The sequence below is a fragment of the Eutrema salsugineum genome, unplaced genomic scaffold (genome assembly GCF_000478725.1).
Source record: "Eutrema salsugineum unplaced genomic scaffold, Eutsalg1_0 scaffold_17, whole genome shotgun sequence".
Lineage (NCBI taxonomy): Eukaryota > Viridiplantae > Streptophyta > Magnoliopsida > Brassicales > Brassicaceae > Eutrema > Eutrema salsugineum.
The window spans coordinates 2,160,887-2,188,321 of record NW_006256852.1 but is presented as its reverse complement, the minus strand read 5'-3'; the positions used below and the strand labels follow the sequence as shown (position 1 = coordinate 2,188,321).

At 35.8% G+C, this 27,435-nt stretch overlaps 3 protein-coding genes and 1 non-coding gene across 4 annotated transcripts; 2 read left to right on the top strand and 2 right to left on the bottom strand.

Annotated features, from left to right (window-relative positions):
- Positions 1 to 626: 626 nt before the first annotated feature.
- LOC112087627 lies at positions 627 to 732 on the bottom strand. The gene has a single exon (XR_002900175.1). It is a non-coding gene; the product is annotated as a small nucleolar RNA R71 (small nucleolar RNA).
- Positions 733 to 16,851: 16,119 nt separating this feature from the next.
- Positions 16,852 to 18,126, top strand: LOC18020588 (structure-specific endonuclease subunit slx1). The gene is made up of 3 exons (XM_006403213.2): positions 16,852 to 17,224; positions 17,499 to 17,605; positions 17,713 to 18,126. Exons 1-3 carry the CDS (start codon positions 16,995 to 16,997, stop codon positions 17,880 to 17,882), a joined length of 507 nt encoding a protein of 168 aa, XP_006403276.1. The 5' UTR covers positions 16,852 to 16,994; the 3' UTR covers positions 17,883 to 18,126.
- A 1,508-nt stretch (positions 18,127 to 19,634) lies between these two features.
- On the top strand, positions 19,635 to 23,761 carry LOC18020587. Its single transcript, XM_024157523.1, is given in 9 exon segments — positions 19,635 to 20,285; positions 21,283 to 21,974; positions 22,056 to 22,143; positions 22,145 to 22,243; positions 22,348 to 22,551; positions 22,688 to 22,861; positions 22,951 to 23,148; positions 23,237 to 23,350; positions 23,435 to 23,761. Coding segments are annotated over 9 exon segments (2,547 nt in total).
- Positions 23,762 to 24,328: 567 nt separating this feature from the next.
- LOC18020586 (nuclear transcription factor Y subunit gamma) lies at positions 24,329 to 25,726 on the bottom strand. Its single transcript, XM_006403211.2, has one exon. It carries the CDS (start codon positions 25,003 to 25,005, stop codon positions 24,547 to 24,549), a length of 459 nt encoding a protein of 152 aa, XP_006403274.2. The 5' UTR covers positions 25,006 to 25,726; the 3' UTR covers positions 24,329 to 24,546.
- Positions 25,727 to 27,435: the final 1,709 nt, after the last annotated feature.

Sequence of the window (27,435 nt, the reverse complement as noted above, 5' to 3'; positions counted from 1 at the left end):
AGAACTCCTGCTAACATTGTACCACTTTTAGATGAGATCGACAAACATGAAAGAGAGCTCCAAAGACTCAAAACAACACTTAAGATGGCTGATCCAAACACCCATCAGGAAGATCTTTTAAACTGTGATCGAATAGATCACAATGGAGATTATGATCATGACTCTGATCACGAGGAGGACCGAGAGGCTGCTACTAATGGAAGAAATGCAGACCGACCTATACAGCTTGCCAATCCCACGAGAAGACAAGCCTGCAATAGGCTTATTGCTGATTTTGATGCACCTCACCAACACTTTCAAAACAGATCTGCTGTTCAAATTCATCCACCAATAATGGGTGATATCGAGATTAAACTTCAAGTTGTCACTTTGGTGAAGCATAACCAATTCCATGAAGTCTCTACAGAACATCCTATGGATCATATAGAAGTTTTTGAAGAAATCTGGAGCATGGTGAGAACCAATCCAGGTTAATGAAGATTATGTGAAATGTAAGCTTTTTCCTTTCTCTCTGAGTGATAAAGCTTTTAGATGGTTGAAGTCTATGCCATCTGGTTCTATTATTTCATGGGAAGAATGCAAGTCTGCCTTTCTGAACCACTTCTATACCAATTCAAGATCAAATCAGCTGAGAAACAAGATCCAAAGTTTCCAACAAGGCCCCATAGAGTCTTTCTTCGAGGCATGGGAGCGATTTAAGGAGTATGAGAGAAACTGCACTCATCATGGTTTCTCTAGAGCAAATCTGCTAAGCACATTTTACAGAGAACTTCAGCAAAAGTATCAACTATCTCTTGACACTGTCAGCAATGGAGATTTCAGTTCAAAGACTATAACACAAGGAAGAGCATTCATTGAGAATCTCTCCGTATTCAACAACAACAACAATCCTGACTATGATAGATCAAAGAAAACCATCATTAGTCATGAGTCAAAGGAGATTGTTAAGCTAAAAAGCATGGTAAGTCAACTTCTTAAATCTCAGAATAGACATGTGCATGCTTTTGAAACTGTTGTAGGTACTGAAGATGATAGAGGCTATGAGAATGGTCAAAATGGCGCATATACTCAAGAAGATGAAGTCAATGTCGTGGGAGCACAAGGTACTTACCAAAGTCGCTTCAACAATGGCTTTAACAACAACTTTATGAATGTCAACTTCAACAATCTCTCAATACCAAAATCAAGGAGCATAGAACTCTTAGACTAGTCATATCCACATCATCAAAGAAGTTTCCCAAACAAATTCCAAAATCAAAACTATGAGGAGGAAACTTTCAACAAAGACCACCCCTCAACACTCAACCTGCGCAGACCAGTACACAAGAAGCTACCATCTCTCAACTAGCCATCCAAATGATGAGGATTGATCAAAATCTTCAGCAACTAACTCAAGGCATCGAAAAGTCATCTAGAGAGATAAACATAAAAGTTGATTGTATGTACAATGACTTGAATGAGAAATTTTAATCTCTTTCAACCCATGTCAAGAAATTGGAATTACAAGTAGACCAAACTGCAGACTCAATAAAGATACAGTCAGGAGTTTTACCATGAAGAGTAGAAGACAATCCAAAGAAATAATGCAATGTTATCTCAACAGTACCTGAAAAAGAAACCAAAGCAGAATCTGAGGAGAAATTGATTTCTTTGCCACTCTTTGAGGATACAAAAACTGAGTATCGAGGAGGTCTAGACTCGCAATATAAGGTACCAAAACGATTCCCTTTCCAAAGACTAAGGATCCATGGCCTTTTTTCCTCTAGTTTCATTATTAAAATTGAATTTTCATATTGTTTATGTGATTCTGGTGTTAATGTAAACATTATGTCAAAATCAATTGCTGAGAGACAATATAACAACTCTTATTCCATTTCCAGTAAGGATAGTCTTTGATGATTAATCTCAGAAAAAGACAGAAGGCTTAGTCCAAAACCTTCAATTACTAAGATTATTCCAACATTTTTCTAAGTGTTGGAGATAAATCAAGACAAGGACAAACTATTGATCTTTGGTTGATCATTCTTAGCTACTGTAAGAGCTATTATTGACCATGTAAATCATCGCTTCTCCTCAAGTCGCTCCTCCTCAAGTTTATGTTGCTCAAGTCACTAGAAGATGTTTACCACTTCACTAGGTAGATCATTGATGTCAATCTCAACATCATATTCTCTTTCTTGATTAATATGAAATTTCCAAATCATATCAAAAGGAATGTTCCATTGAATATTATTGTTATGTTGCTGTGTTTGATCTATAAAATGATCAAAATTTACACACTATTTCCAGTACTCAAACCCTTTTAATAATATATAGTATTTAATGTTTATTGTGGGAGTTATAAAATTATATTGATTGGCCATCTCTAGAATCGACTTGGCATTTTTTTCAGAAATTTCTCAAATCCATTATCAGATGTTATTATCATAGCATTCTGAGGGGATCGACCTTTAGCAAGCCATTTTCTTTTTAAAGACTGGATTTTAGTATCAACATTTTGGTCATTGGTAGAGTTTTTTAGTCCTAAAACAAAATTTTGATTAATCAGTAACAAAGACAAATGATTGATTTGCTACTTACATTTGACAAATGATTTATTTCAATAAGAGATTTGCTATTTACGTTGATTTTTTTGGCCTCCAAAAATTCTTTGGCACAGATGAATCTAGGTAACCAACAACTACAATGATTTTAGCTCGTCTAGTAAACCCTATTATTTGCAGCTTTTGCATGATACAGTCACAAACTTGATCTGCAGAGAGATCATGGGGAACTTACACGTTTTCTATGTCCCACCATATTTAAATCTTGAGGAAGAAGAAAATGGAAGTAAACATTATTATTATATCAAAATAATTGTTCCATTGAACATTATTGTTCTGCTGCTATGTTTGATTATAAAATGATCAAAATTTGCACGTTATTTTCAGTACTCAAACCTTTTAATTATATATAATATTTTGTATATACTGTGGAAGTTTTAAACTCATATTGACTGACCATCTCTAGAGAATCGAATTGACAAAAAATTTATGATCCATCAAGTATTTGCTGTCAGCAAATTTTGATAATTTTCTTTGATTATGGTTCTGAACTATTCTCTTTGTGTTTTGATGACACAGCAGACTAGCAGAGTGAAGAAAAAGCAAAATAGTGAAGTGATAATAATGGCTGACCCTTCTGGCTGTAATGGCGATATGCTTGAGAAAATTTGGTCAATCATTGAGTATATGGTGAGTTAATTTGTTGTCATCAAACACTTTATTGCCATTGTATTAAGATTTTCAGTGTTATTCTGAATTTTTTTATGAATGGAGATTTAGAAATTTAAGAAAATCTAGAATTTTTTTTGTAAGATCGTTGTTTGTGAATATTTGTTAGTTTTATCTCAGACTTTTCACGACGAAAAACTGCCATAGAACAACAATTTTCGTCCTCCTCTAGGGGGATGGTGTTGAAGTGCATCTTAACTCTCGTAAACTTGGAAATGGAAGATTTTGGTAAATTATAATTGTGATGATGGATTAGACTTGAAATTGCCAAAAAAAAGTGTTGTGTTCTTATTTTCTGATCCATTTATAACAATCTTATATTTGGAATTTATTAAAATTACCCTAAAAATCGTGATCACATTTTCTATTACCACATCCACTTAAAAGTGTTCATTATATTCACATCATGTTTTGCAAGACTCTTCTCTGTGCTATTACAAATACCCTTACTCCCTTTTTCGGCATTCAAACAACTATTTTCAGTAACTCAACCTCAAATTGTGACATTAAAATTGGGTTTGTGAAGATGCAGCTGATCTTGAAGCAGTTGTTGTACCAGTGAAGCTGGAACACGGAGTGACACAAGCGTGTGAGTGCGAAGCAAGTCACGGTTTGGGGCTTAAGTGGAAATGAAGTTGGACGAATAGCTGAGCTGGACCTATCAGGATGCAAGACATGAAGCTGTAGCGGAGCCGGGCGAGCATCCTAGAGAGAATCTAGGAGAATAGAAGATTTTCTTAAACTTAGTTGAAATTTAAGGAAACAAGGAACATGCTTGGAAATTTGGCATTTGGCCTGTTTGTTTGCTTGTCGCAGGGCTGCGACCTGTGACCAATCGTTGTTTGTTTGTCTACGTCCCGCGTCTATAATTTTTGGACGCTAAAGAAATCCAGCGTCGCAGTAGCGGCAATTAAATCTGTAAATTACAAAAATAACTTTATTAGCTATTTGTTAATTATAAAAAAAAAATTATCCTAAAAACATAAGAAATGTCGATCTCTTCTTTTCTGAGATTCTCAGCTAGACGGTGTATAGAACTTATATAAATAGTTGATGTATGTCAATTGTGATGCATCTTTTTCAACTCTAAGCATTGAGACTTATAACTTGTCAAGCAAATAAAGCCTCTTTTGATATTTGTGTTCTTGTGAGAAACCCTAAAAAATTCAGTTGCCTCTTTAATTTCTTTACAAGTTTTGATTGTGCGAGTTTTATCTCACACAATTGTTTCATGTCTGTTATGTCCTATACCTATATCTGTACTTGTTCCTTTTGGGCGTCCAAATACTAAAAAGTGACAAACATGATAGTATTATCTTGCTTGGTCAACTCTTCGATCGTTTTTAAGTGGGTTTTGCAAGTTATGCACTGTGTAGTAGTTTATGGCTAAATAGTTCCCTTGTAGAATATGGTGTGTCAAAAATCCTTTGAAGGCCATGAGGGCCAAAACTACGGCATGTAATCACATAGCTCTTCCTTCTCCTGCTACAAACAGGCACATAGGTCCTTGAAGTCTGAAAAGAAAGACCCTTTTAGTCAATCCTGTAAACATCAATACAGAAAAGAAGAAAGAACATAAAGAACAAGTTTGGGTGTTTTTTTTGGGGGGTATAAACAGGAAAAGGGAATGCTTGAAGAAGTAGTGAAGAGAAAGGAGTAAGAGGAAGCAGAAGAAGAGAAGAAGAGAAGAGAAAAAAGAGTGGAGAAAGCAACAAGGAAGAGAGAGGCTTGGACGTTCTTTGGTTCTTACAGCCTTGCACAATGGCCAGCTAAAAACTTTTCAGTTTTCACCAACGCTTTTTTCTTTATTGATTCATTCTTTTGTTAATTTCATTTTATTCAACTGTAACTAATGGAGCTGATGATGATCTTGCTCAGATTAGACATGTATTTCTGAGCAATTTGTATCAATCTCACTTTTACATAAAAATAAATATGTTTCAATAAAGAGAGTTAGAGAACAAAAAAGAGGATTTTCAGATCCATCTCTACTTATTTAGATATATTAAACAACAACAACACGAACCAAAAAAAAACTAAATCTCTCCATTTATCCCAAATCAAAAACATATACATCGAAAACATATACGTATGTCATCAACAGAAACATAAATTTATAAATAATTAATCTTTGAATTAAGTGAAAAATAGTTAAAAAAAGAAAATAATTAGCCGCGCGGCTATCAAACTAACCTGCGGACGTTGCGACCTGACGCACGATTGACTAGCTGCGTCTGGTCACTGCATCTAGTCGTAGGTCACAGCTGTGGCCGGTAGCGGCCGAAAAACGAATAGACCAATTAGCAACGATTTTACGACGATTTATCTATTACGACGATGAGTTTACGACGATTTGGAAATCGTCGGTAGTTCGTCGTAATAGCCCTATTACGACGAACTAGCGACGATTTTGGCCGTTGTAAAATAGTGTTTTTCTTGCAGTGGTGGGGTTTTAAGTGTATATTGCCATCTTGTCTACTAGATATGAGTAGGTAGTGTTGAAGCATTATATGTGATTAATATAATTACTAGAGAACACTTAGCATAAATATGCGGGATTCTTGTAAGGAGCGATTACCAAGAGTAAAAGGGTTCGTTAGGGAAGTTCTTAGATTCCGTATAGATCTAAGAACAGGCAAGGCTAGAACGACATATCAAAATGTATTTTGAGTCTGTCTTAAATCGTGATAGAGAGAAATTGTAAAGTTACTTAATAGATTTACTAGTAATACATGTTCATGTTCAAGTATAGAAAATCCATGTGTTACTTTGTGTTCTAGTTCCTGTACTTTAGCTCTTACATTTACAAATAACTCTTTTTAAAAATATTTTTGGTACTCGAACGTAACCGAACCGAATTGAAACGTGAATACCAAAATACTTAAAAGTTATTATTATAAACCAAATATATTGGTTCTCTTTAGATCAGAATAACCAAAATATCCAAAATAATTTTAGTTTTTATTTTTAAAACTAAATAATTTTTGTAAAATTCTCCAAGTTTTAATTCATATAAACCAAAGGGTTCAGTGCAAAAATACCTATCACCTTTTTTTTTTTTCAAAATCGACCTTGACTTTTGAAAAATATAAGTTAATTCCTTTACCTCAAAAGTCACGTCTAATACAATCCACACGTGTATCAATAATGTGGCACTAAAACATCTGTAAAAAAACACAGAGAATTTAAAACATCTCGTTCCATATCTCGAAAACATTATGAATAATTGTACTTATTGACCAAATTTACACTCAAATTTGTAGAAATGATCAAACACTGTTAAGTGCACAGTTCAATTTTTTTTTTAATTCTATAACACCTCTACATTCTTACCCATGCCTATTATCTCTTTTTCTCTTTTCTTTTTCTCCTTTCTTCTTTCTCTTTCATTCATCTCTCTATTTTATTATGTCTCTATTGTAATCTTCTTCATCTTCATCTTCGAGATTATCTCTTTGAAAACTAATATTTCCCAACAATATCAAATCACGGATAGGTCTCAGGGTCGCAATTCTTTTGTAAACCCATTAGTCCAGAGTTTTAAATTTATAAAACCCTAATGTCTGAAAGTGCACAGATGTACGTTGTAGGTCTTAGGGTGTCGATCCACTGGAAAGATGTCTAATCTACAAGGAAACACCAAACTAGGATAGTAAGCAAAATCATAAACTCATGGGGGTTTAGGATTTCTGGTTACGGGATCTTAAACTCAACCTAATCTAATATTTACGGGAAATTAAATGCAATGCAAATACGTTGCTAAAAAAATATCTTAAAGGTGTTCGACTCAAACTATAGACTCTAGACTCATAGTGACCGATTTAAACTTCTCCGTTTTACTTTAATCGATGTCAAAGCATTTCCAATTAGCTTCTGAGTGATTTATCTTCATCGATCTGTTTCTGGGATCTGCATGGAATTGGAATAGAGATGTGTATGATTAACCAACTCTCGTCATCTTAATCAACTAATCACTTAAATCTGACAATTAACTCTTGTTCTCATACCAGGTATAAGATCATGCATTAACTATTGAATTCGTTTGCTCACATCTTCTCTACGGGTAGCTCTCAACTCCTGTAGCGACTATGCTCTTATGAAGCTAGGTATGGATGATCTGATACAGCAGTCTCGTGGCTCTGATCGATCATAGGCTTAGAGAATAGGTCATGAATCTACTCTCATGCAGTATGAAAAACTTAGAAGAGATGAGATCCAGAATATGGTTTAGAAACTTAGAAATCCTAATCGAATATGTATACCTATCGAAAACTCTTTAGAAACTTGACTCTCTGTGACTAATCTATATGATGCAAGGAATGATAAAAGACATGAAATATGCAGAAGAATGAAATAGAAATGCTAATTAGTAAACAGGAGAAAGAACAATGGTTCAAGGGAAGAATCCCTATCTCCATCGCCTAACCCTAGAAAAACAAAGTTTGGTGGCTCAAAATCTCATTATAGGACGTACACACCCGTTTAGGGTTGCTAAGAAATGTATTTATAGGTTCTAAGGTCTTCCAGGTCTCATTTAGGGCTTCTCTGCAGAAAAATAACAAAATGTGCTTTGATGTTGGGCCTCGTGGCTCGGCATAGGTCCACTGGGGGTGAAAGTCTTCCGGGGCAGGTAAAACACTTGTTTACCGCGGATGAGAGTCTTACGGGACTGGTGAATTTAGTCAGTTTGTTCTCCATGTATCTTATGATTTCACCGTTGGATCTTCCTGATGTAAAGAGCTATAGAAAGCTGGTTATCTCCTCTTGAATGTCTCCAACTGATTAAAACATTTGAAAAAACATTTGAAATTAATGGTGAAAATGGGTACAAATACAGTGTTATCTACTCCCCAGACTTAGACTTTGTTTGTCCTCAAACAAAATAAGATCCAATATGGAAAAATTTTATCAACAGAAATGATAGGAAACTCAAAAATATCAGCAACCATACTTCTAGACCTTAATTATGGACAATACATCAATCAGATCAAGTCTAGAAAATTCTCACCACAATACAAACATAACTAATCCGTCATGCGAAAATCCACACACTTAGAACTAACTTTCAGTCAACTAGCTCTTAACATTATTAAAATTTCAGTGATTCTCATTGAAAGAATTTTAAACAACGCATTCAAGGCTAGGTATCAAAAGGCTTTTCAGTGGTGAGGTTTGATGTGTTTAGGGTTACCTTTTTCTGGAGAGACAGGATATTATGCAAAACAGCAAGAGAGGATTGAGCTGTTGATGTCCACAGTTTCAAGTCACATTCTTCTTGATTTAAGATTTCTCCTTTCTTCAGGTTCTCCTTATAACTCCCCAGATTTGGATTTTTGTCCAGGTTGTGAATCCATAACTCCTTAAGTGAATACCTATTGCCTTTGCTCAAATGAACTCGGCTTCTAAGACTCTCTAGGCTATTGGTTTCCTTTCCTTTCTTTTTTTTTTCCTTTTTCCTTTTTTTTTTTGAAAAGGGAAACCGCCCTTTTGACTTAGAGTCTTAGGGAGCACAAAATTTACTTTTAAGAATGAGCTTTTTGAGGCATCATAAGGCTTGCTGAGATTGCATGGCAGTCCTTCTCTTGAGTGACTGAAAACTATGTTATTCCTCCCTCTCCGGCGTTTTTGCACATATCTGTTGACATAAACTTAAGAGAGAATGCATGAGGTTTGTACATAAAGGTTTGGGTTAAGGGTAAGGTACCAACTAAAGAAGAACTGGCCATCTAGGACAACAAAGAGTGGTAACAATAAGGTAAAGATACCTTAAATGTATATCATGATGCCTTCTAAAACGATGATGAGAAATATAGATGTCAAGATTAAGTCAAAGTAAAATGAGCTAGTATATCCTATCAGAAAATATCTCCATGAATAGAAGTCCTTTGGTGGGATTTCGTAGTGTAGGTACTTGAGCTACCGCCTAGTCTAGTATTAAACCTTGAAAAAAAAATTATGAATGATTGGTGTAAAAGCAGACATGTTGGTTGTCATCATTGATTTTGTCATTATTCCTTCAAAACGTAGTTGACCTTTGAAAACACTTTTTGAAACTCAAAAGACTTTTAAATTTTTTAAGAAAACTGAAAAAAATGAAAAATTTAAAGAAAAATACAAAATTCAAGGGTTCATGCAAGAAAAGGTGGTTAGTAAGGAATTGAATCCTCCCCCAGACTTAAATCACACTGCCCCCAGTGTGAAATATATCAGGTAAGGATGAGAAATAGAGTATGTGAAAATTTTAAGGGTTAAGGAAAAGAAAACTTACCTGGTGTTGGTGATGGCTTATGAAATGATTATGGAGGTGGTAGGATAATGAATGGTGGGTTGGTGGTTGATGTGGAGTGGTGCTTGATCAAATGGGGGTTGATTTGAATCAAGGTAAAGGTGGAAGTGGCCAAGGGTGGCCGGACTTAGCCTGGCCGCAGGTCAGAGTGTCACGGCCGCGACAAAACGCCTCTTAGCTGCGGCTGAACCTCCTTTGGCCGCGGTAAAACTCCTTCAGGCCACGGCTGAAGGCTCCTCGGCTGCGGTCAGCTCCTCTGTCTTTTTTTTTAGATGCATACTAAAACCTGTATAAAATAAAACAAAAACAAAATTTCAATAGAAAAAGAAAGTTAAACAAAAATAAATAAGTACCTAGATGGTTGCCTCCCATCAAGCGCTTTGGTTTAAAGTCCTTACCTAGACTTTGCAAAAAAAAACCTAGTTCAAATAAATATTGTCCTAAGTAAAGTCCTTTTCGAATTCTTCTTGTTCTCTTTAGCAGGTTCTTCATCAGTCCAGAGTTATTCTGGTTCGAATTCTTGTGCTTTTTGCTTTCCTCCTTTGCTTTTAAGTGGTGTAGCTTCATAGAAGATGTCCTTGTGCTGTATGCTCTCCGGTTGGGCCAATCCATGATTGCTCCAGCTGTTGCTAGAAAAGGCCAACCAAGGATAATTGGATATGAGTCATCTTTGGTCTTTATTATGTAGAGATCGATAGGTGTTATGCAATCTCCAATCTTTAGAGGAATGTCTCGGGTTATCCCTCTTGGAATTGCACTTGAATCATCTATTATGCTAATCTTTGTTCTGGTACTTGAAATGTGTTTAATGCCAAGTCTCAAAGCAGTAGCTTTGGACATCATGTTAATGCAAGATCCAGAATCACAAAGAACATTGAGAAATATTTCACCTCTAATGTCATAAGAGATAAGAAATTGACCTTTGTCTTGAACCTTGTGCAGGGTTTGAACTGGTATTTCCTGTGGATGGTCTGGTGCTTCAAATGCAGAGTAAGAGTCACAATAGAAAACTCAGGAAGAGAGGGTGGTTCCGCGGGTTAAGGCATCGCGGCCGCGGCTAAGTGTTCTTCTGCCGCGGTTGAAACTCTCATGGCCGCGGTGGGGAGCTCTGAAGGCTGCTCAGCTGCTCCTTTTTCTTGCTATTCCAGGATGTCTTCAGTGCTATTCTGGGCTTCCATTGTACGATCTTCTGCATCAGAATTGGTTGATTCTCCTTCTTTTTGTTGATCATGAACAAGAGAATCCTTCTTATGATTCTCAAAGATCTTCTTCACCATAAGGTTTGTGTCTCTTTGGCACTTAGAGAGATACTTTAAGTCAGAGTTGGTTTCCTTGCTCTTGTGTTCAAGCTTGCTTAGGCAAAATTCAATTTCTTGAAGTTCACCGTCTGTCGTTCCTCTGTACCATGAAGCAAACTCATTGGCTTCCTTGATCTCTAGCTTGGTAGCTTTGGCATCGATGGACCGTTGAAGGATATCATACTTCTGCCTTGGTTGCTCTTCCTCAAAAGCTTATATCTTCTATTTTAGGGTAGAAACATCCTTTTAGTTCAGCTCTTCCAGTGATTTCACATGATTTGTGAGATCATCGATCCTCTTGTACAAGGTGGCTTCAGTAACAACTTGGAAGTCAAGGTATTGATTCAGCATAGCTTTTAACCGATTCAGTTAGAGCCTAAATCGATCAGTCTCATTGATCTGGTGCAGAATCTGATGAGGTAAAGGGTGAGATGGTCATCGGTTCACCAGGTGTGGCGAATAGGGTTCATCTCGGTGGTTTGGAGTTTGCGAGTCTCCAAGGTGGTGGTTTGGATGAGGGTTCCGATCCAAGTGGTTGGAATCACACCTGAATGGTGATTCACATGTGCAGGGAGCTTCACACAGGTTGGAAAACCTTGCTCGAGATTAGGGTTTCTTCTTGGATGATCCATGCTTCAAGGATTCTTAAACTAGGGCAAACAGAAGAAATAATAAGAAGAAAAATAAAAAGTTAGGATGTTTATGAGTTCGGTTTACATTCTATGGCGTTTTGGCAGAAACTTGACATATGTATAGTCTTCTGCGGCTTCAACTTTCTCGATTTAGACCTCCAGCGACTAAAATCTTCCTCGGCAACGGCCCCAAAAACTTTAATGGGCCTCAGGGTCGCAGTTCTTTTGCAAGCCTATTGATCCGGAGTTTTAAATTTATAAAACCCTAATGTCTGAAAGTGCACAGACGTATGTTGTAGGACTTAGGGTGTCAATCCACAGGGAATATGTCTAATCTGTAAGGAAACACCAAACTGGGATAGTAAGCAAAGTCATAAACTCATGGGGGTTTGAGATTTTTGGTTACGGGATCATAAACTAAACTTTATCTAATATTTACGGGAAATTAAATTTAATGCAAATGAGTTGTTAAAAAAATATCTCAAGGGTGTTCGCTCAAACTATAGACTCTAGACTCATAGTGGGTGATTTAGACTTCTCCGGTTTACTCTAATCGATGTCAAAGCATTTCCAATTAGCTTCTGAGTGATTTATCTTCATCGATCTGTTTCTGGGATCTGCATGGAATTGGAATAGAGATGTGTATGATTAACCAACTCTCGTCATCTTAATCAACTAATCACTTAAATCTGACAATTAACTCTTGTTCTCATACCAGGTATAAGATCATGCATTAACTATTGAATTCGTTTGCTCACATCTTCTCTACAGGTAGCTCTCGACTCCTTTAGCGACTATGTTCTTCTGAAGCTAGGTATGGATGATCTGATACAACACTCTCGTGTCTTTGATCGATCCTAGGCTCAGAGAATAGGTCATGAATCTAGTCTCATGCAGTATGAACAACTTAGAAGAGATGAGATCCAGAATATGGTTTAGAAACTTAGAAATCCTAATCGAACATGTATACCTATCGAACACTCTTTAGAAAGTTGACTCTCTGAGACTAATCTACATGATGCAAGGAATGATAAAAGACATGAAATAGAAAAGCTAATTAGTAAACAGGAGAAAGAACAATGGTTCAGGGGAAGAATCCCTATCTCCATCGCCTAACCCTAGAAAAACAATGTTTGGTGGCTCAAAATCTCATTACAGGAGCACACACGCGTTTAGGGTTGCTAAGAAATGTATTTATAGGTCTCATTTAGGGCTTCTCTGCAGAAAAATAACAAAATGGGCTTTGATGTTGGGCCTTGTGGCTCGGCATAGGTCCACCGGGGGTGGAAGTCTTCCGGGGCAGGTAAAACACTTGTTTTCCGTAGGTGAGCGTCTTCCAGGACTGGTGAATTTGGTCAACTTGTTCTCCATCAATAACATAACGGTGAAGTATCGACACCCTATACCTAGATTATATGATATGCTTGATGAATTACATGGTTCTAGCATCTTTTCTAAGGTAAGTTTAAAAAGTGGATATCACCAGATTAAAATGAAGGAGGGTGATGAATGGAAAACCGCTTTTAAAACTAAACATGGCTTATACGAATGGTTAGTCATTCCATTTGGGTTAACAAATGCACCTAGCACGTTTATGAGACTGATGAATCATACTCTTAGAGCTTATATAGGTCATTTTGTTGTGGTTTATTTCGATGACATTCTGATTTACAGCAAGAGTTTAGATGAACATGTGGAACATCTCCAAAAGGTCTTAGAAGTGCTTAGGAAAGAGACCTTGTATGCTAATTTAAAGAAATGCACGTTTGGAACAGATAACCTTGTCTTTTTAGGTTTTGTTGTGAGTGCAGATGGAATCAAGGTTGATGAAGAAAAGATAAAAGCAATCAAAGATTAGCCAAGTCTAAAATCTGTTAGTGAAGTAAGAAGCTTTCATGGACTTGCGGGTTTCTATCGGAGATTTGTCAAAGAAAAACGTGGGGTTCAAGTGGGAACAAGATCAGGAAGAAGCATTTCAAACCTTGAAAAGAAAGCTTACTTATTCTCCGGTGCTTTCTCTCCCTGCCTTTAATAAAACTTTTGAGATAGAATGTGATGCCTATTGCATTCTTTAATGAAAAACTTGGAGGAGCTACACTAAATTATCCTACATATGATAAGGAGCTTTATGCGCTTATTAGAGCTCTCCAAACATGACAACATTATCTCTGGCCCAAAGAATTCATTATTCACACAGATCATGAGTCTCTTAAGTACCTCAAGGGCTAACAGAAGCTAAACAAAAGACATGTTAAATGGATTGAATTCATAGAAACCTTTCCATATGTCATCAAGAACAAAAAAAGTAAAGATAATGTTGTTGCCGATGCATTATCTCGCAGGTATGTTCTCTTGAACTCTTTAGAGACTAAATTACTAGGTTTTAAACATATCAACAGTCTTTATCCTACTGATGCCGATTTTAAGGATATATATGCTTCAAGTGAGAAGTTTTGAAGTGGTAAATACTATAGATTTGATGACTTCCTATTCTTTGAAAACCGTTTATGTGTGCCTAACTCTTCTATTAGAGATCTCTTTGTCAGAGAAGCTCATGCAGGTGGACTAATGGGTCATTTTGGTGTTGCCAAAACTCTGAGCACAGTCGAATAGCACTTTTATTGGCCACATATGAAAAGAGACATTGAGAAAGCATGTGAACGATGTGTTACTTGCAAACAAGCCTACTGTTTGTATACTCCGTTGCATATTCCTTTGCATCCATGGCATGATATTTCTATGGATTTTGTTGTGGGTTTTCCTAGGACTAATACTGGAAAGGATTCTATTTTTGTGGTTGTAGACATGTTTTCTAAAATGGTTCATTTCATCTCATGTAATAAAACCGATGATGCCATGAATGTTGCTAAGTTGTTCTTTAGAGATATTGTGAGATTGCATGGCATGCCTAGAACTATAGTTTCTGATAGAGATGCTAAGTTCCTTAGTTTCTTTTGGAAAACTTTATGGTCTAAGTTAGAAACCAAAGTGCTCTTCTCTACTGCATGTCATCCATAATCAGATGGTCAAACTGAAGTGATAAATAGAACTTTGTCTACTTTGTTGCGTGCATTGATTACAAAGAACCTTAAAACTTGGGAAGAATGTTTGCCACATGTAGATTCGCTTATAATTATGCTAAGCATTCTGCATCTAAGTTTTCCCCATTCGAAATTGTTTATGGGTTCAATCCCACCTCACCATTGGATCTAATGCCTTTACCTTTGAATGAAAAAGTTAGTTTGAATGGAAAGAAAAAGGCAGAACTTGTGAAGCAGATCCATGAGAAGGCACAGACCAACATAGAAAACAAGACAAAGTACTATGCCAAACACACCAACAAGGACAGAAAAGAAATGATCTTTGAAGAAGGAGATATGGTGAGGATCTACTTGAGAAAAGATAGATTTCCCAATGAGAGAAAGTCTAAGATCATGCCCCGAATTGATGGACCATTCAAGATCATTAAGAAGATCAACGACAATGCCTACCAATTGGATCTCCAAGGTAAGTATACTGTGAGTTCAAGTTTCAATGTTTCTGACTTAGTTCCTTTTCTTGCAGAAGATACAGATTTGAGGAAAAATCCTTTTCAAGTGGGAGAGGATGATATGATCATGGCCAGCTTTGGAACTGAGGAGATTAATGGAGAAGAAGGAAAGCTTAAGCCAGAGTCTAATGAAGATAAAGAGCAGCTTAACCAAAGGAAGAAAGTGAAGACGGATACAAGGATTTGCATCTTCCTCTTGGACCAATGACAAGAGCCAAAGTGATCAAGTTTAAGCAAGCTTTTCACAAGTTACTACACGCTATTCAGGGCAATCTTAAGTGTGCTAATCCAACTAGACTGGTTTTGATCCAAGCCACTTAAGCGTTCATCAAGAGAGGTGTTGTGACTCGTGCTCTTTTTTCCTTTGGTTTGGTTTTGTCTCAATTGGGTTTTTCAAACAAGGTTTTTAATGAGGCTTGTTCACAACACTAAATAAGAGGCCTCTTGATGAAATTCAGCCCAAGTTCATTCACCAATTCTTCCAAGGAAGGGATGAGCCTATTTTTCAAGATTCAAACTTTGTTTTAACGATTAGTCTTTGAGTCATTAAGTCATTAGCTGTCTTTGTTATTTCCTAAGTGTTCCAAGACTCTATATGTACGACTCCTTCTCCTTCTTTTCAAGTTATCAACCTTTTCTTTTCAACTATTCTTTGAACTTGTTTGATCACTAGCTTGATTAAGTGTATTCGGATTTTCATCCTTTCCTTATAAGCAAAATTTTCTGTTGATAGTCTAAAAGATCTTCCAGCTCTCTTAGATGTATCAAGGCATTTCCCCGAGTTTACGATCATTCACCAACCCAAAACACTTCACTTCATTCTGAAAATACATCAAATATCCGATCATCATCATCACAACTATTGGAGAGTAGTTCAGGGCTTGATCATGTAATGTGCTAAGTATATCAGTAACATCTTTAATCATTTATATAACTCATTATTGTTATCAATTTAATATATTTTTTATCTAGTAAATTATAATGTTAGACGTTAATTTATATGTAACGTAGTAAATATATCAATAATATTTTTAATCATCTATATAACTTATTATTGTTATCAATCTAACATTATTTTTATTGTGTAAAACACAATATTATATCTAAATTTATATGTTTATATATGATATGATATAATAATTTTTAATCTATAACAAAATATATAATTTGTTATTATAATGTATATTACTCGTTTGACGGAAACTATTTGTGTGGCTGTGATTAACGGAAAAAAATATTTGCCATACTCTACATTTTTTTTCAGTCATTCTATAAAATTATCATATCTCTTGTCAGAACTTAATAAAAGACATGTCAAAACTTTATGGGAGTAATATGGTATTTGCTGATAACTATCCCTACAATACCGATAGTTTTAGGTGGATCCAGTTCATTTTTACAAATTCAACTTGCTTTTAGATTATTGAGCTAATTTGCTTGTTTACCAAATCATAGGCGAAACATCAAAAATTTGTATATCTTTATACCCCCAAATTCATCAATTTTGAAAAAAATAATAAAGGTGATATATTTGTTTGCATTAAACCCTAAGTTAAACTCTTTTTAAAAAGGTTTTTGGATATTTGCGATAAGTTTCTAGTATCTGAAATCGACTCGAATGCAGGTTGAATAAACCGAACCGAACCCGGAAAAAAAATAACTATTCGGGTTCTAAACTTCAAGTAAATACGCAAAACCCAAAAAAAAAAAAAACGATCTGAACCTAAACCGGTAATCAAACCAAATCCGAAGCGAAATCGACTGCCGTTAAACCTCGGCTACCGTTTTTGTCTCTTTTCCTTTCACGTGGAATAGACAATTTCGTGTTTAATCAAAATATGTTCTTCCTTCAAAACATAACTTTGGCAAGAATTGAGACTAATATCGAAGTCATTTTATTTTTTCTGGTTTCGATATCTTTATTGCGATGATGATGAAGATACCGAGAGCATTGAGATGATGAGGTTGATATCTAAGACGTTCCCGTCCGTGAAGCTTTGCGATCACAACCCTAGCCTTAAAGCTCCGAACTTCAAAGAATTGAAATCTTCGATTCCGATTTCATCTTCTTATTCACAAGAAAACTCGAAGACCCATAAACCCAAATCTTGGTCCGTGTATCTCATTCTCTCTACCAACGAACCCATCAAAACATATGTCGGCATCACCACCGATATTGCTCGCCGGTTCGTCATCTTCGTACTTCTCCCTTAAACACTGTTTTTGAAATCGAATTTAGGTTTTCTCCTGAAAGATTGGTTATTGATTTGATATTCCAATTTGTAAGCATGAAAATCTTGGGGGTTTTGAAAAAGCAAAGTGCTTTGAAATCGAATTTGATTTTGGGTAGATTTCATCATTTAGGTTTTGCTCCTGAAAGATTGGTTGTTTGGTTGATATTACAATTTGTAAGCATGAGAATTTTAATTAAAGGAAAGTGCTTTTTGGTTGTTGGTGCAGATTAAAGCAGCACAATGGTGAAATTAGAGGTGGTGCAAAAGCTTCAAGTGCAGGAAGGCCTTGGCTTTGTGCCTGTATCATCACTGGATTCACTTGTCTAAGCCAAGGTATAATTTTACATTACATTGCCTTATGAAACATGGGTCTGGTAATAGTACTGTATATGTATATGCTTATGGATGATGAACCTTCTTCTCTTATCTAAATTCACCAGCTTCCTCCTTTGAATCGAAATGGAAGATCTTGTCAAGAAAATTACCTCGGAGAAAGAAAGACGAGGAGATAAATCAGAGTGATGCTTTGCTGCAACACCGGAAGAGAGCATTGGATAAAGTACAAGACTCACTAAAATGCAGTCACCTTGAAACCGACTGGAAATTATGACCAGGTGACAACCACAACTAACTTATGGACATCATTGATATCCTGTGATGTGAGTCTTTAATGTTGGGACTTCACGAAAACTGTGGAAAAGTGTAGAACTAGCATTCGGGTTTAGTTGTTATATAGCAATTGTTTGAAAACTACATTGCACAATGCACAAACCCATGAGCTGTTGTATTTTATGGAACACATTAATCGAATGATACACAAAAGTGACAGCAAATATACTCAATATTGGTTGATTCATTTTCTTGTCTTCAATTTATAGACAAACATCTTCAAGAGATAAGATTGAGAACTGTAAATTGGTGGTTGTGATGCTTTAGACCAAATGGTACTTTGAATCTGGAGGAACTAGTTTTCAGTTACCGTTCTGTATCATCCCTTGTAATCTAGCTATGTGTTTGGAGTTCGATGTGTGTGAAAAACTACATTGCACAACCCCATGAGCTGTTGTAACTTTCAAGGAACACACTATTCAAATGCATTGATACGCAAATATGAGCAAGATTGGTTGATTCATGTTTTGTCTTCAGTATATAGAGAAAAACAGGTATTGACAAACATCTTTAAGAGAACTGCAAATTGTTGGTTGTGATGAGGGTTGTGAAATTAGTCAGTATTCAATATCCAATCAAATGGTGCTTTAGATCCGAAGGAACTAGTATTCATTTAAGCTACTGTATCATCCTTTGTAGTTTAGCTATGTGTTTGAGGTTCGATGCTTGTGAAAAAGGTTGTGGTTTTGTGATAGCAATATTTAGGATTTTGTGGATTTGGTTCTTCTACTAGGTCAACATTGAATATGGTTGTTCGTTCACTTGCCGTGGAGAATCTTTTTTACCGTTCACTTAAATCAAGTTTGCTATGCATTTTAATGTGATATTGAGTGTCTTTTGAATTATCACTTTGGAGTTTTGGGACTTGAAGTATTATGTGATTATTATGTCCATGCCACTAGGGATCAACTGTTTGACGATTGTTTGCTTTTAATCATTGTATCTAGGCCTGGGAATCTGGTTAACCAAGCCGAACTGAAATTAACCAAAATAATTACGGTTCGGTTTTGTTTTTGATTAGTTCGGGTATCTTAAATTTTACTAAAACTAACCAATTTTTTTGGTTTTTGTGTTGAAATTCTGTTATATTCGATTAATTTGGTTCTCTTTTATTTTCATAAATCTTGGTAGAATCTGGTATAATCCAATAGAAATCGGTTGGAAAGAAAAATATAAAATTAAAAAAAATGAAGAACCGATAACCGATCCCAATCTTTTAGTTGCTGATCGGTTCGACCCCTCAAAACTGAAGCAAAAACCAGAAATCGAAAAGTTTTGTTTGGGTTAATTCGGTTTGCTTGGCACTAACTATAAAATTTAGTTGATATATGTACTTTTTTCCAATTTATAATAATACCTTTAATTCAAAATCATCTTTGAAAAATGGTTATTATTATCTAATCAATATGATAAATTTGTTGCGTTTATTAGCTAGTTCCAAGAGTAGAATGAGTAAAATTTTCTATATATAAAGCCTCAAGGTATATGAGAGCATTACTATGCTCCTGCTTGTATAATAAGCAGAAAAAAGAAAAGAAAATGGTGCAAGTGCAACCCACGTCCGTTTAAGGCCGGTGGTTTTGTTTATTACTGCTCCAAAACATGAACTCCATTATAAGCCAAAATCAAAAGACATCCTTTAATAACTCATAATCAACAATCACCAAATTTTCTACATCAAAGAAAGAAAAGAATGGTGTTAGGTCTTCGAACAAAGAGCCGTAAAGACAATGGAGTGTTCGTTGAGTATCTAATCTCAATCAAGGAGCTAAAGCCATGGCCAACGAGCCAGGTCCCTGCACAATGCGTCCTTCTCAAATGGGAGAACGGAGAAAACAGCTCAGGCTCATTCATAGCAGTCGTGGGCAAAGACACGATCATGTTCAACGAGTCCTTTAGGCTTACACTAACGCTAGAACCCAAAGGCGGGACGGACAATAAGTTCCAGAAAAATCTTCTGGAACTTAACGTCTACGATGCCAAGAAGAAAGACAAGGGCGTCAAGAACAAGCTTCTTGGCTCAGCCGTGGTCAACATTGCTGAATATGGCGTGTTGACTAGTTTGGTTCCTGTTGGAGCTCCCTTTACTTTCAAGAAGAGTTCGAGAAACGATGGTAACTCGGAGATTTACCTAACTATTGAGCCGGCCGGGGAAGATGACGATGATGGTTATCGGAGTAGCTGCTCATCGCAGCCAAAGATGAGCTTCTCGAGAGGATCTGTTGATAAAGAAGGTAGTGAGTTTAGTTTGGCGTCGTTGACGGATGATGATGATGATGTTTCTTCGCAGTCTTCTTCTACACGGAGGGTTTCTTTCTCAGCTATGTGTGATGCTAATCCCACGGTACTCGCATTTCATATTTTATCATTTTTCTATATTTTACTCTTTTGATTATTGTGACGCTTAGTGTTTTGCATTGGATTTGAGGTGCGCACGTCTATGCTCGAGTTTTTTAAAATAAAATAAAATTCTCTGTTTTTTTTAGGGAAAGAAAACATTATAGGTGATAATTAGTATCCACTTTTCTACGTTTTGAAAATATAATTTCTCTATTTTTTTACCATCCAAATTTTTATCAAATTTTCACATTTTTAATACAAGCGATTTTCATTGTATACTTTGGGTGTTGAAAATATTGAATAGCCAAAAGAAAGAAAACATCACTGATTTACTTAAAGTCTAAAAGCATTTTCGTGGTTTATTTTTATTATTATGTGAAAACTTTATTCATCTTAAATATTCGGTTAATGGATCATTTAAACGTTCTGCTATTAGTCAATTACATTTTTCATTTGTCATATTAGTCAAGTCATGTAATCTTCAGTTTTCTAAACAACTTACCACACGTTATCTAATAATTTTACTAAATGAGCAATTCTTTAAAATGCTACACTTTTCACTTTGTTTGTATTACCACTAGTTTATTTTCCCACTAATACCACAAATTTAATATAAAAAATGACTAAAACCATTATCTAATGGGGAAATTTAAACCGGAGATTGGTAAAGAGGAATCCAAAAGTAATGTCTTCATTTGGTTTGTAAATTAATTTGGATAAACAGTTATTTTCACATAATAATATTTGGTATGATTGGAAACAAAAACTTAAAATATGATACTTTAGTGTATTTTTCTACTCTTTTTAAATTCCTGTGTTTTATTAGGACGCGTAGATATGTTTGGGATTTTTAGTATTACAATTGTTGCAATGATTTGTGTTTATTGGAATGGGTACTTTTGAGCTATATTAATTTAATTATCTTAGAATCGATAAAGATCACAATCGAGTTTCATTAAAGAAGTAAAACTAAACTTTTTGAGCCGTTGAAACAAAAGCAGAACACAGAGACAGAGATTAATGGAGATGAGAAAGGTTGGAAACATGTAACGCTAAAGCACAGTAACAATGAAGCAGCACTCGTCTCCGAGATCGAGAATCTACTAAGAGAAGAAGAGAGAAAGAGACAGAGCAATCAATCAGTGGTTGTGAGCTCAGAGAGTAATCAAAACCACAAGAATGATACAAACGCCTTCCGGCTCAAGAAACAGTTCTCTGCGATCAACTCTGCTCCTATTTCTTTACCTCCCGATGCAGCGCGAAAACAGATGAAACTTCGGACAAACACCCTTGCGTTAGGAAGAAAGACTCTTGGAATGGAAGGTGTTCCAAGACTTAAACAGCTTAAGTCTATTCAGTTGCATTTTGATGGAAAGATCAATGATGATAATCAGAAAAAGACTAGTGGAGTGAGCAACAAGTTAGGTTTGATAACTCCGCAAGAGTCTAGAATAGAGACGCTTGAAGATGAGCTTAAAGAATCTGCGGCTCTTGAAGCAGCTGTTTACTCTGTGGTCGCTGAGCATAGCAGCTCAATGAGCAAGGTTCATGCTCCAGCTCGTCGTCTGGCTAGGTTTTATCTTCATGCTTGTAAAGAAAATAGCTCAGATCATTCTAAGAGAGCCTGCGCGGCTAAAGCCGCGGTTTCTGGATTGATATTAGTTTCTAAAGCATGTGGAAATGATGTTCCCAGGTACATAACTGTACATATATACTTGGTGGTTGCATCTGGGCATATGATTATAATGTTGTTTGTTTGTATAAATGTCAACAGGTTAACCTTTTGGCTATCAAACTCGATTGTGCTTAGAGCGATTTTAAGCCGTGGTATGGAGAAATTGAACCTTGTCTCTAGTAAAACCGGGTTCATATGAATGGGAAGATCCTCGAGCATTTCTTGCGGCTTTGGAGAAGTTTGAATCTTGGATATTCTCCCGAGTTGTTAAATCAGTATGGTGGCAGGTAATCAAAAGAGATCAAATTTTCCAAATGGGTTTGTCAAAGAGAAAAAAAAAAAAAAAAGAGTTTTCATCAAACCGTTAATGAGAAATGAAATCCAATTGCAGAGTATGACGCCGTATATGCAATCTGCACCGGTCAAAGGATCGATATCAAGGAAAGTCTCCGGTAAAAGACGGTTAGGTCACAAGAACCAGGGACTCTATGCTATAGAGCTATGGAAGAATGCGTTTAGAGCTGCCTGTGAAAGACTTTGTCCGTTAAGAGGTTCAAGACAAGAGTGTGGTTGTCTACCTATGCTTGCTAAACTGGTATGAGATTCTAATTTTTCGGTTTATCAAACAGAATAGTCGGTTAACCTGGATTGACCAGTCTAAACCAAAAATGTTCACTTTCCATGGTTAACATTTCTTGTTATAAGATGCTTAATTTTGCTTATGTAACCAGGTCATGGAACAGTTGATCAGTAGACTTGATGTAGCAATGTTCAACGCGATACTTCGTGAGTCAGCAGGTGAAATGCCGACAGATCCTGTCTCTGACCCGATTAGCGACATAAATGTTCTTCCGATTCCAGCAGGAAACGCAAGTTTTGGCGCAGGCGCTCAGCTAAAAAACGCGGTAACTTAAGCCTTAAGCTCACATGAACAGTGTTCCTCAACCGCCAAAACATCCTTTTGGTTGTATGTAACTGTACATGCCATTTGCAGATTGGAACTTGGTCCAGATGGCTTGAGGATCAGTTCGAGCAAAGAGAGGACAAAACTGGTCGGAGCAAAGATGAGGATACTAATAATAAGGAGAAGCCAGAATCTGAAAATTTCAGATTGTTCCATTTGCTTAACTCGTTAGGTGATCTAATGATGCTTCCTTTCAAAATGCTTGCAGACAAATCCACGAGAAAAGAGGTAGTTAGACTCATAACTCAACTCTTCTTGTTCCAAAACACAACAATAAGAGAGCTAAGTTTGACTTCCTCTTGATCCTATCTTGAAGGTTTGTCCAACTCTTGGTCCACCAATAATAAAGAGAGTTCTACGAAACTTTGTCCCAGATGAGTTTAACCCGCATCGAATCCCGAGAAGGCTATTCGATGTTCTAAATTCCGAGGTTAGAAAAACCGTCTTCACATCCATTGGCTTCAATAATCATTGTGTGTGTGTGTGTTCTTGACCCTTTCTTTCTTCAACGCAGGGCGTAACAGAGGAAGACAATGGATGCATCACAGTCTTCCCTTGCGCTGCATCGCCAACAGTCTACTTAATGCCATCTGCAGATTCCATAAAACGGTTCATTGGAGAGTTGAACAATCCGTCTTTATCTGAAACCGGATCATCGGTATACAATAAACAATACACGAGCGACGACGAGCTAGATGACTTGGATACATCCATCAACTCAATAATATCTGCTCCTGGAACAACGAGTTCATCAGAGTGGATGCCCAAGGGATATGGACGCAGAAAGACTGTAAGATATCAGCTCCTTAGAGAAATATGGAAAGAAGATGGATTACAATGACTCTTCTGCTACTTTGGTCTAATATGTTAATTTTGATGAAAAACACTTCTAAACTTTCTTGGTGATATGTTAGAAACTTTCGAGAAGATGCGCAATAGATAATAATGATCTTTCTCTTAAAGAAACCTGATTAATATCACAAAGATTTTAGCTTTGATTGTTTCACTTCTCATCAACATTAGAGAATACAGGAAGATTGTAACTTTTTCGATTACGACTCAAGATCGAATCTTAAGGACAAGAATCACAAACATGTAAGATACCAAGACAGAAGAAAGATAGCATTACAAAAACCAAATCCTCTAGAACATGAGCAATAGAGACTGATTTATCAAAGTTGTTAGCTTGATTGGTTCACTTCTAAAACCAAATTAGAGAAGAAAGAAAGTTTGAAACTTTACACTCAAGATTGTATCTAAAAGGACAATAATCTTAAACATGTAAGGTACAAGACAGAAGAAAATTCCAAATCCTCCCGATCCAATTGGTCAGATTCTCACAAACAAATTAACCAGTATCAAAAATGTGAGATTGAATTGAAGAAATTGGTTTAGGTGGTATCAGTTTATCACACGGTTAAACCTGAGGAATATCACACTGATTTATCAAAGTTCTTAGCTTTGATTGTTTCACTTCTATACTCTAAATTAGAGAATCATGAACATGTAAGATAAAAGATAGAAGAAAGATAATATCTTTATAAATGCCATATCATCTCGATCCAAATGGTCAGATTCTCACTAGAAATTAACCAAAACCCAAAAAAGCAAAGAGGAACTTTCAATTTAGGGGGAATCAGTTTTCTTCTCCTTCCCTTTAGAGAAGAACTGGTCGATGCGACGGGTACCGACAGGAGGCGGCTTCTTCTCCGACACAGTTTTAGCGACTCGGACGGGCTGAGCGGAAGGGAGAGGGAGAGAGTCGAGGAGGAAATCGCTCGTGGGTTGGTGTCTTTTCACGGCGATTCTCAAATGATCGAGGTTAACCGTTTTCCGCTTCTTCTCCGCCGTAACTAGCGAAGATTTCTCGGCGAGGAAGCGGAGGAAGAGCTCGGTGGAGTAGGTGACGAGGTGAAGTGCCTCCGAGTTGATTTTGTTGATGTCTTTGTCGAGTTTCATGATCTTCTTCACCCTTGTGATTGGAAACTCCGGTCGAATCGTCTCTTCTTCCGCCATGAAAAAGAAATTGGTTTTTGTTTTTTTTATTGGTTCGAAAATTATGATGATGATTTTTTTTGTCGTCATTTTGCATTGATATTAAGCCCATAAACGAGCAGATTACAACAGATGTTAAGACCCACAACTTTTAAAAAAACCCAATTATAACCCAAATCAAAGAAGATAAAGATTGATAATATGGAGACATGGTAAACACGTGGAAGGTCTGGGTTGAATGTCGGCAACGGGATGAAGATGCTGTCGATGCTTCGCCGGTTAGAGCTCCGCCGTAAAACCGAAACCCGAAGAGTTTAAACTGAGTTAAAACTCCAATCGGGACTGCATTCACCTTGAATCTGTTGTTCCTTCTTCGTTTATTTTCTTCTCCATTGAAATCCGGTGAAAAATTGAACAGCAAACTAGCTTCTTCATAAAAACCACCAATCATCTGCAACTCTGGATTGATCCCTTTGCCTTAAAGGCTCACGATGGGATTCTGGGGAGAGTTCTCCCTATCAAGAGAGGATGATACCTAAATTGAAGAAGTAGAATCACGAACTTTCACACCGGATTTTATCACCGCCTCACTTATAAGAGGTTCCAAAAGTCAGAGAAGAAAGGGCAAACACACAATCCGACTATGTCGGAAAATTATTATCGGTCAAAGCCGAAGATTATTCTCCGATAAACGGAAGAGAAGATCCGATTTTGATCGGAAATATTTACAGATGGAGAGAAAAAGTGCTCTCTCTCTCTCAAAGATTATAGTGAGAGAAGAGAGAGAGAGGAAAAAAACTCTTCTAGACAAGATCCTATTTTGTTTATTATGATGATGATTTTAGGGCATATTTTGGTCTTTTCGCCTTTTCGTTTACGCGCTTCATCTCGTATTAGCCGCGGGAAAATAAAATCAATAAAATTTTAAGAGAAGATAGACCATGTTTATTAGAGAGACCCGTAAAAATCTCTTAAATATTAATTAAATACTATTGTTTAGTTAAGAAACCTATTAAGAAATGTTGATTAATGTAGAGGTACGTTAGAGAAACTTGTAGAAGAGGATTAAACAATACTTCAATCAATACAAATCATCATCTGCATCCGCAAATCATCATTCTCCTATGAACATAAACTTGTTGATCATCCAAATCTATCACTCTATTGCTAAACAAACAGATCAAAACCTTTAAAGGAATTCGATTTTCAGTTCAATCGACTCAAACCACAAACCCTTGAAATTCCATTTAAAACGAGATAAAAAGATAAATCAACGAGAGAGAATCCATAGATGACATCGCTTACCTCAAATCAAGCTCTGTCGGCTGTCTCTTCGATCGAAAACGGCTTGAATCAGTGCAGCTTCGACGAGAAGGCGATTTTTTCTCCAAAAGGTCGAGAGGTTTGGTGGGCGAAGGAAATAAAAAGAGAAAGGGGAAAAAAAATTTGGGTCGCCAAAACGCAACCCAATCAGGGTTTGCCACATATCCACTAAGAGACGTTTCTTTTGTATACTAAATAAGAGACGTTTCTGTTAATTAATGCCATTTTTTATTTTTTTTTGGCCCAAAAAATCTTAGAAACTCACTAAGAAATGTCCGATAAACATGCTTTTACGATCCTTTAGAGTAATCAATAAATTTTAGGGGAAGATTACTATAACTAGGTGAATACCTGCATATAACGTGTGGGCTTTTTTCTTCAACTCAAATTTATATACTTTTATTTTTTCTTAAAAACTATAATCATCATTTGTTATGTGTTACTATATTATTAGAAATCAATTAATTTAAAATATAATATTATTAAAAAATCAAAAGTTTATACCAAAAAATATTCATCAATATTTTTAATTAATTATAACATAAATTTTTGTTTAATATTTATGTAAATGTTATTTAAAAATCAAATAATAAATATGGTTTAGTTTTGAGTAGTTTAAAATTTAATATTAAATTTTATTAATTAATTTTCTTTTTAAAAACTGTAAAATGGTTTTTTCTTAAACTATTTCAAATTTATATATTTTTAGTTTCTTTTAACAAAATATAATCATCATTTATTATGTATTAGTATATTATTATAAATCAATCAATTTAAAATATAATATTATTAAAAATCAAAAGTTTATTCAAAAAACAACAATTTTTAATTAATTACAACATAAATTCTTATTTAATATTTATAAAAATGTTATTTAAGAATCAATTAATTAAAAAAATCATTTTTTGAGTGGTTTAACACTTAAAATTTATTAATTAATTTTCTTTAAAAACTATAATTTTAAATTTAAAAATACGACATGTCATTCCCATATCAACTTTCAAATGCTGATGTGACATTTATATGGAGAGAGTTGAGCAACTTTTATATATAAGATTTTCCTAAACTTTTCAAAACCTTTTTTTCTGAAGCAATTTTTTTTAGCGCATGAAACTATCCAAAATAGACTTATTTTCATCTCTTTCATTTTCTCAATTTGTTTTATTTGTTTTGGAAAAAATGAAAAAAAATTATATA

Excerpts from the sequence above, each read along its gene's own strand:
- LOC18020586 (XM_006403211.2), bottom strand. The coding sequence starts at position 25,005 with ATGACGACAAAAAAAATCATCATCATAATTTTCGAACCAATAAAAAAA.
- LOC18020588 (XM_006403213.2), top strand. The coding sequence starts at position 16,995 with ATGATGAGGTTGATATCTAAGACGTTCCCGTCCGTGAAGCTTTGCGAT. Across the intron at positions 17,225-17,498 it reads ACCACCGATATTGCTCGCCG|ATTAAAGCAGCACAATGGTG; the intron begins GTTCGTCATCTT and ends TTGTTGGTGCAG. Across the intron at positions 17,606-17,712 it reads ATTCACTTGTCTAAGCCAAG|CTTCCTCCTTTGAATCGAAA; the intron begins GTATAATTTTAC and ends TAAATTCACCAG.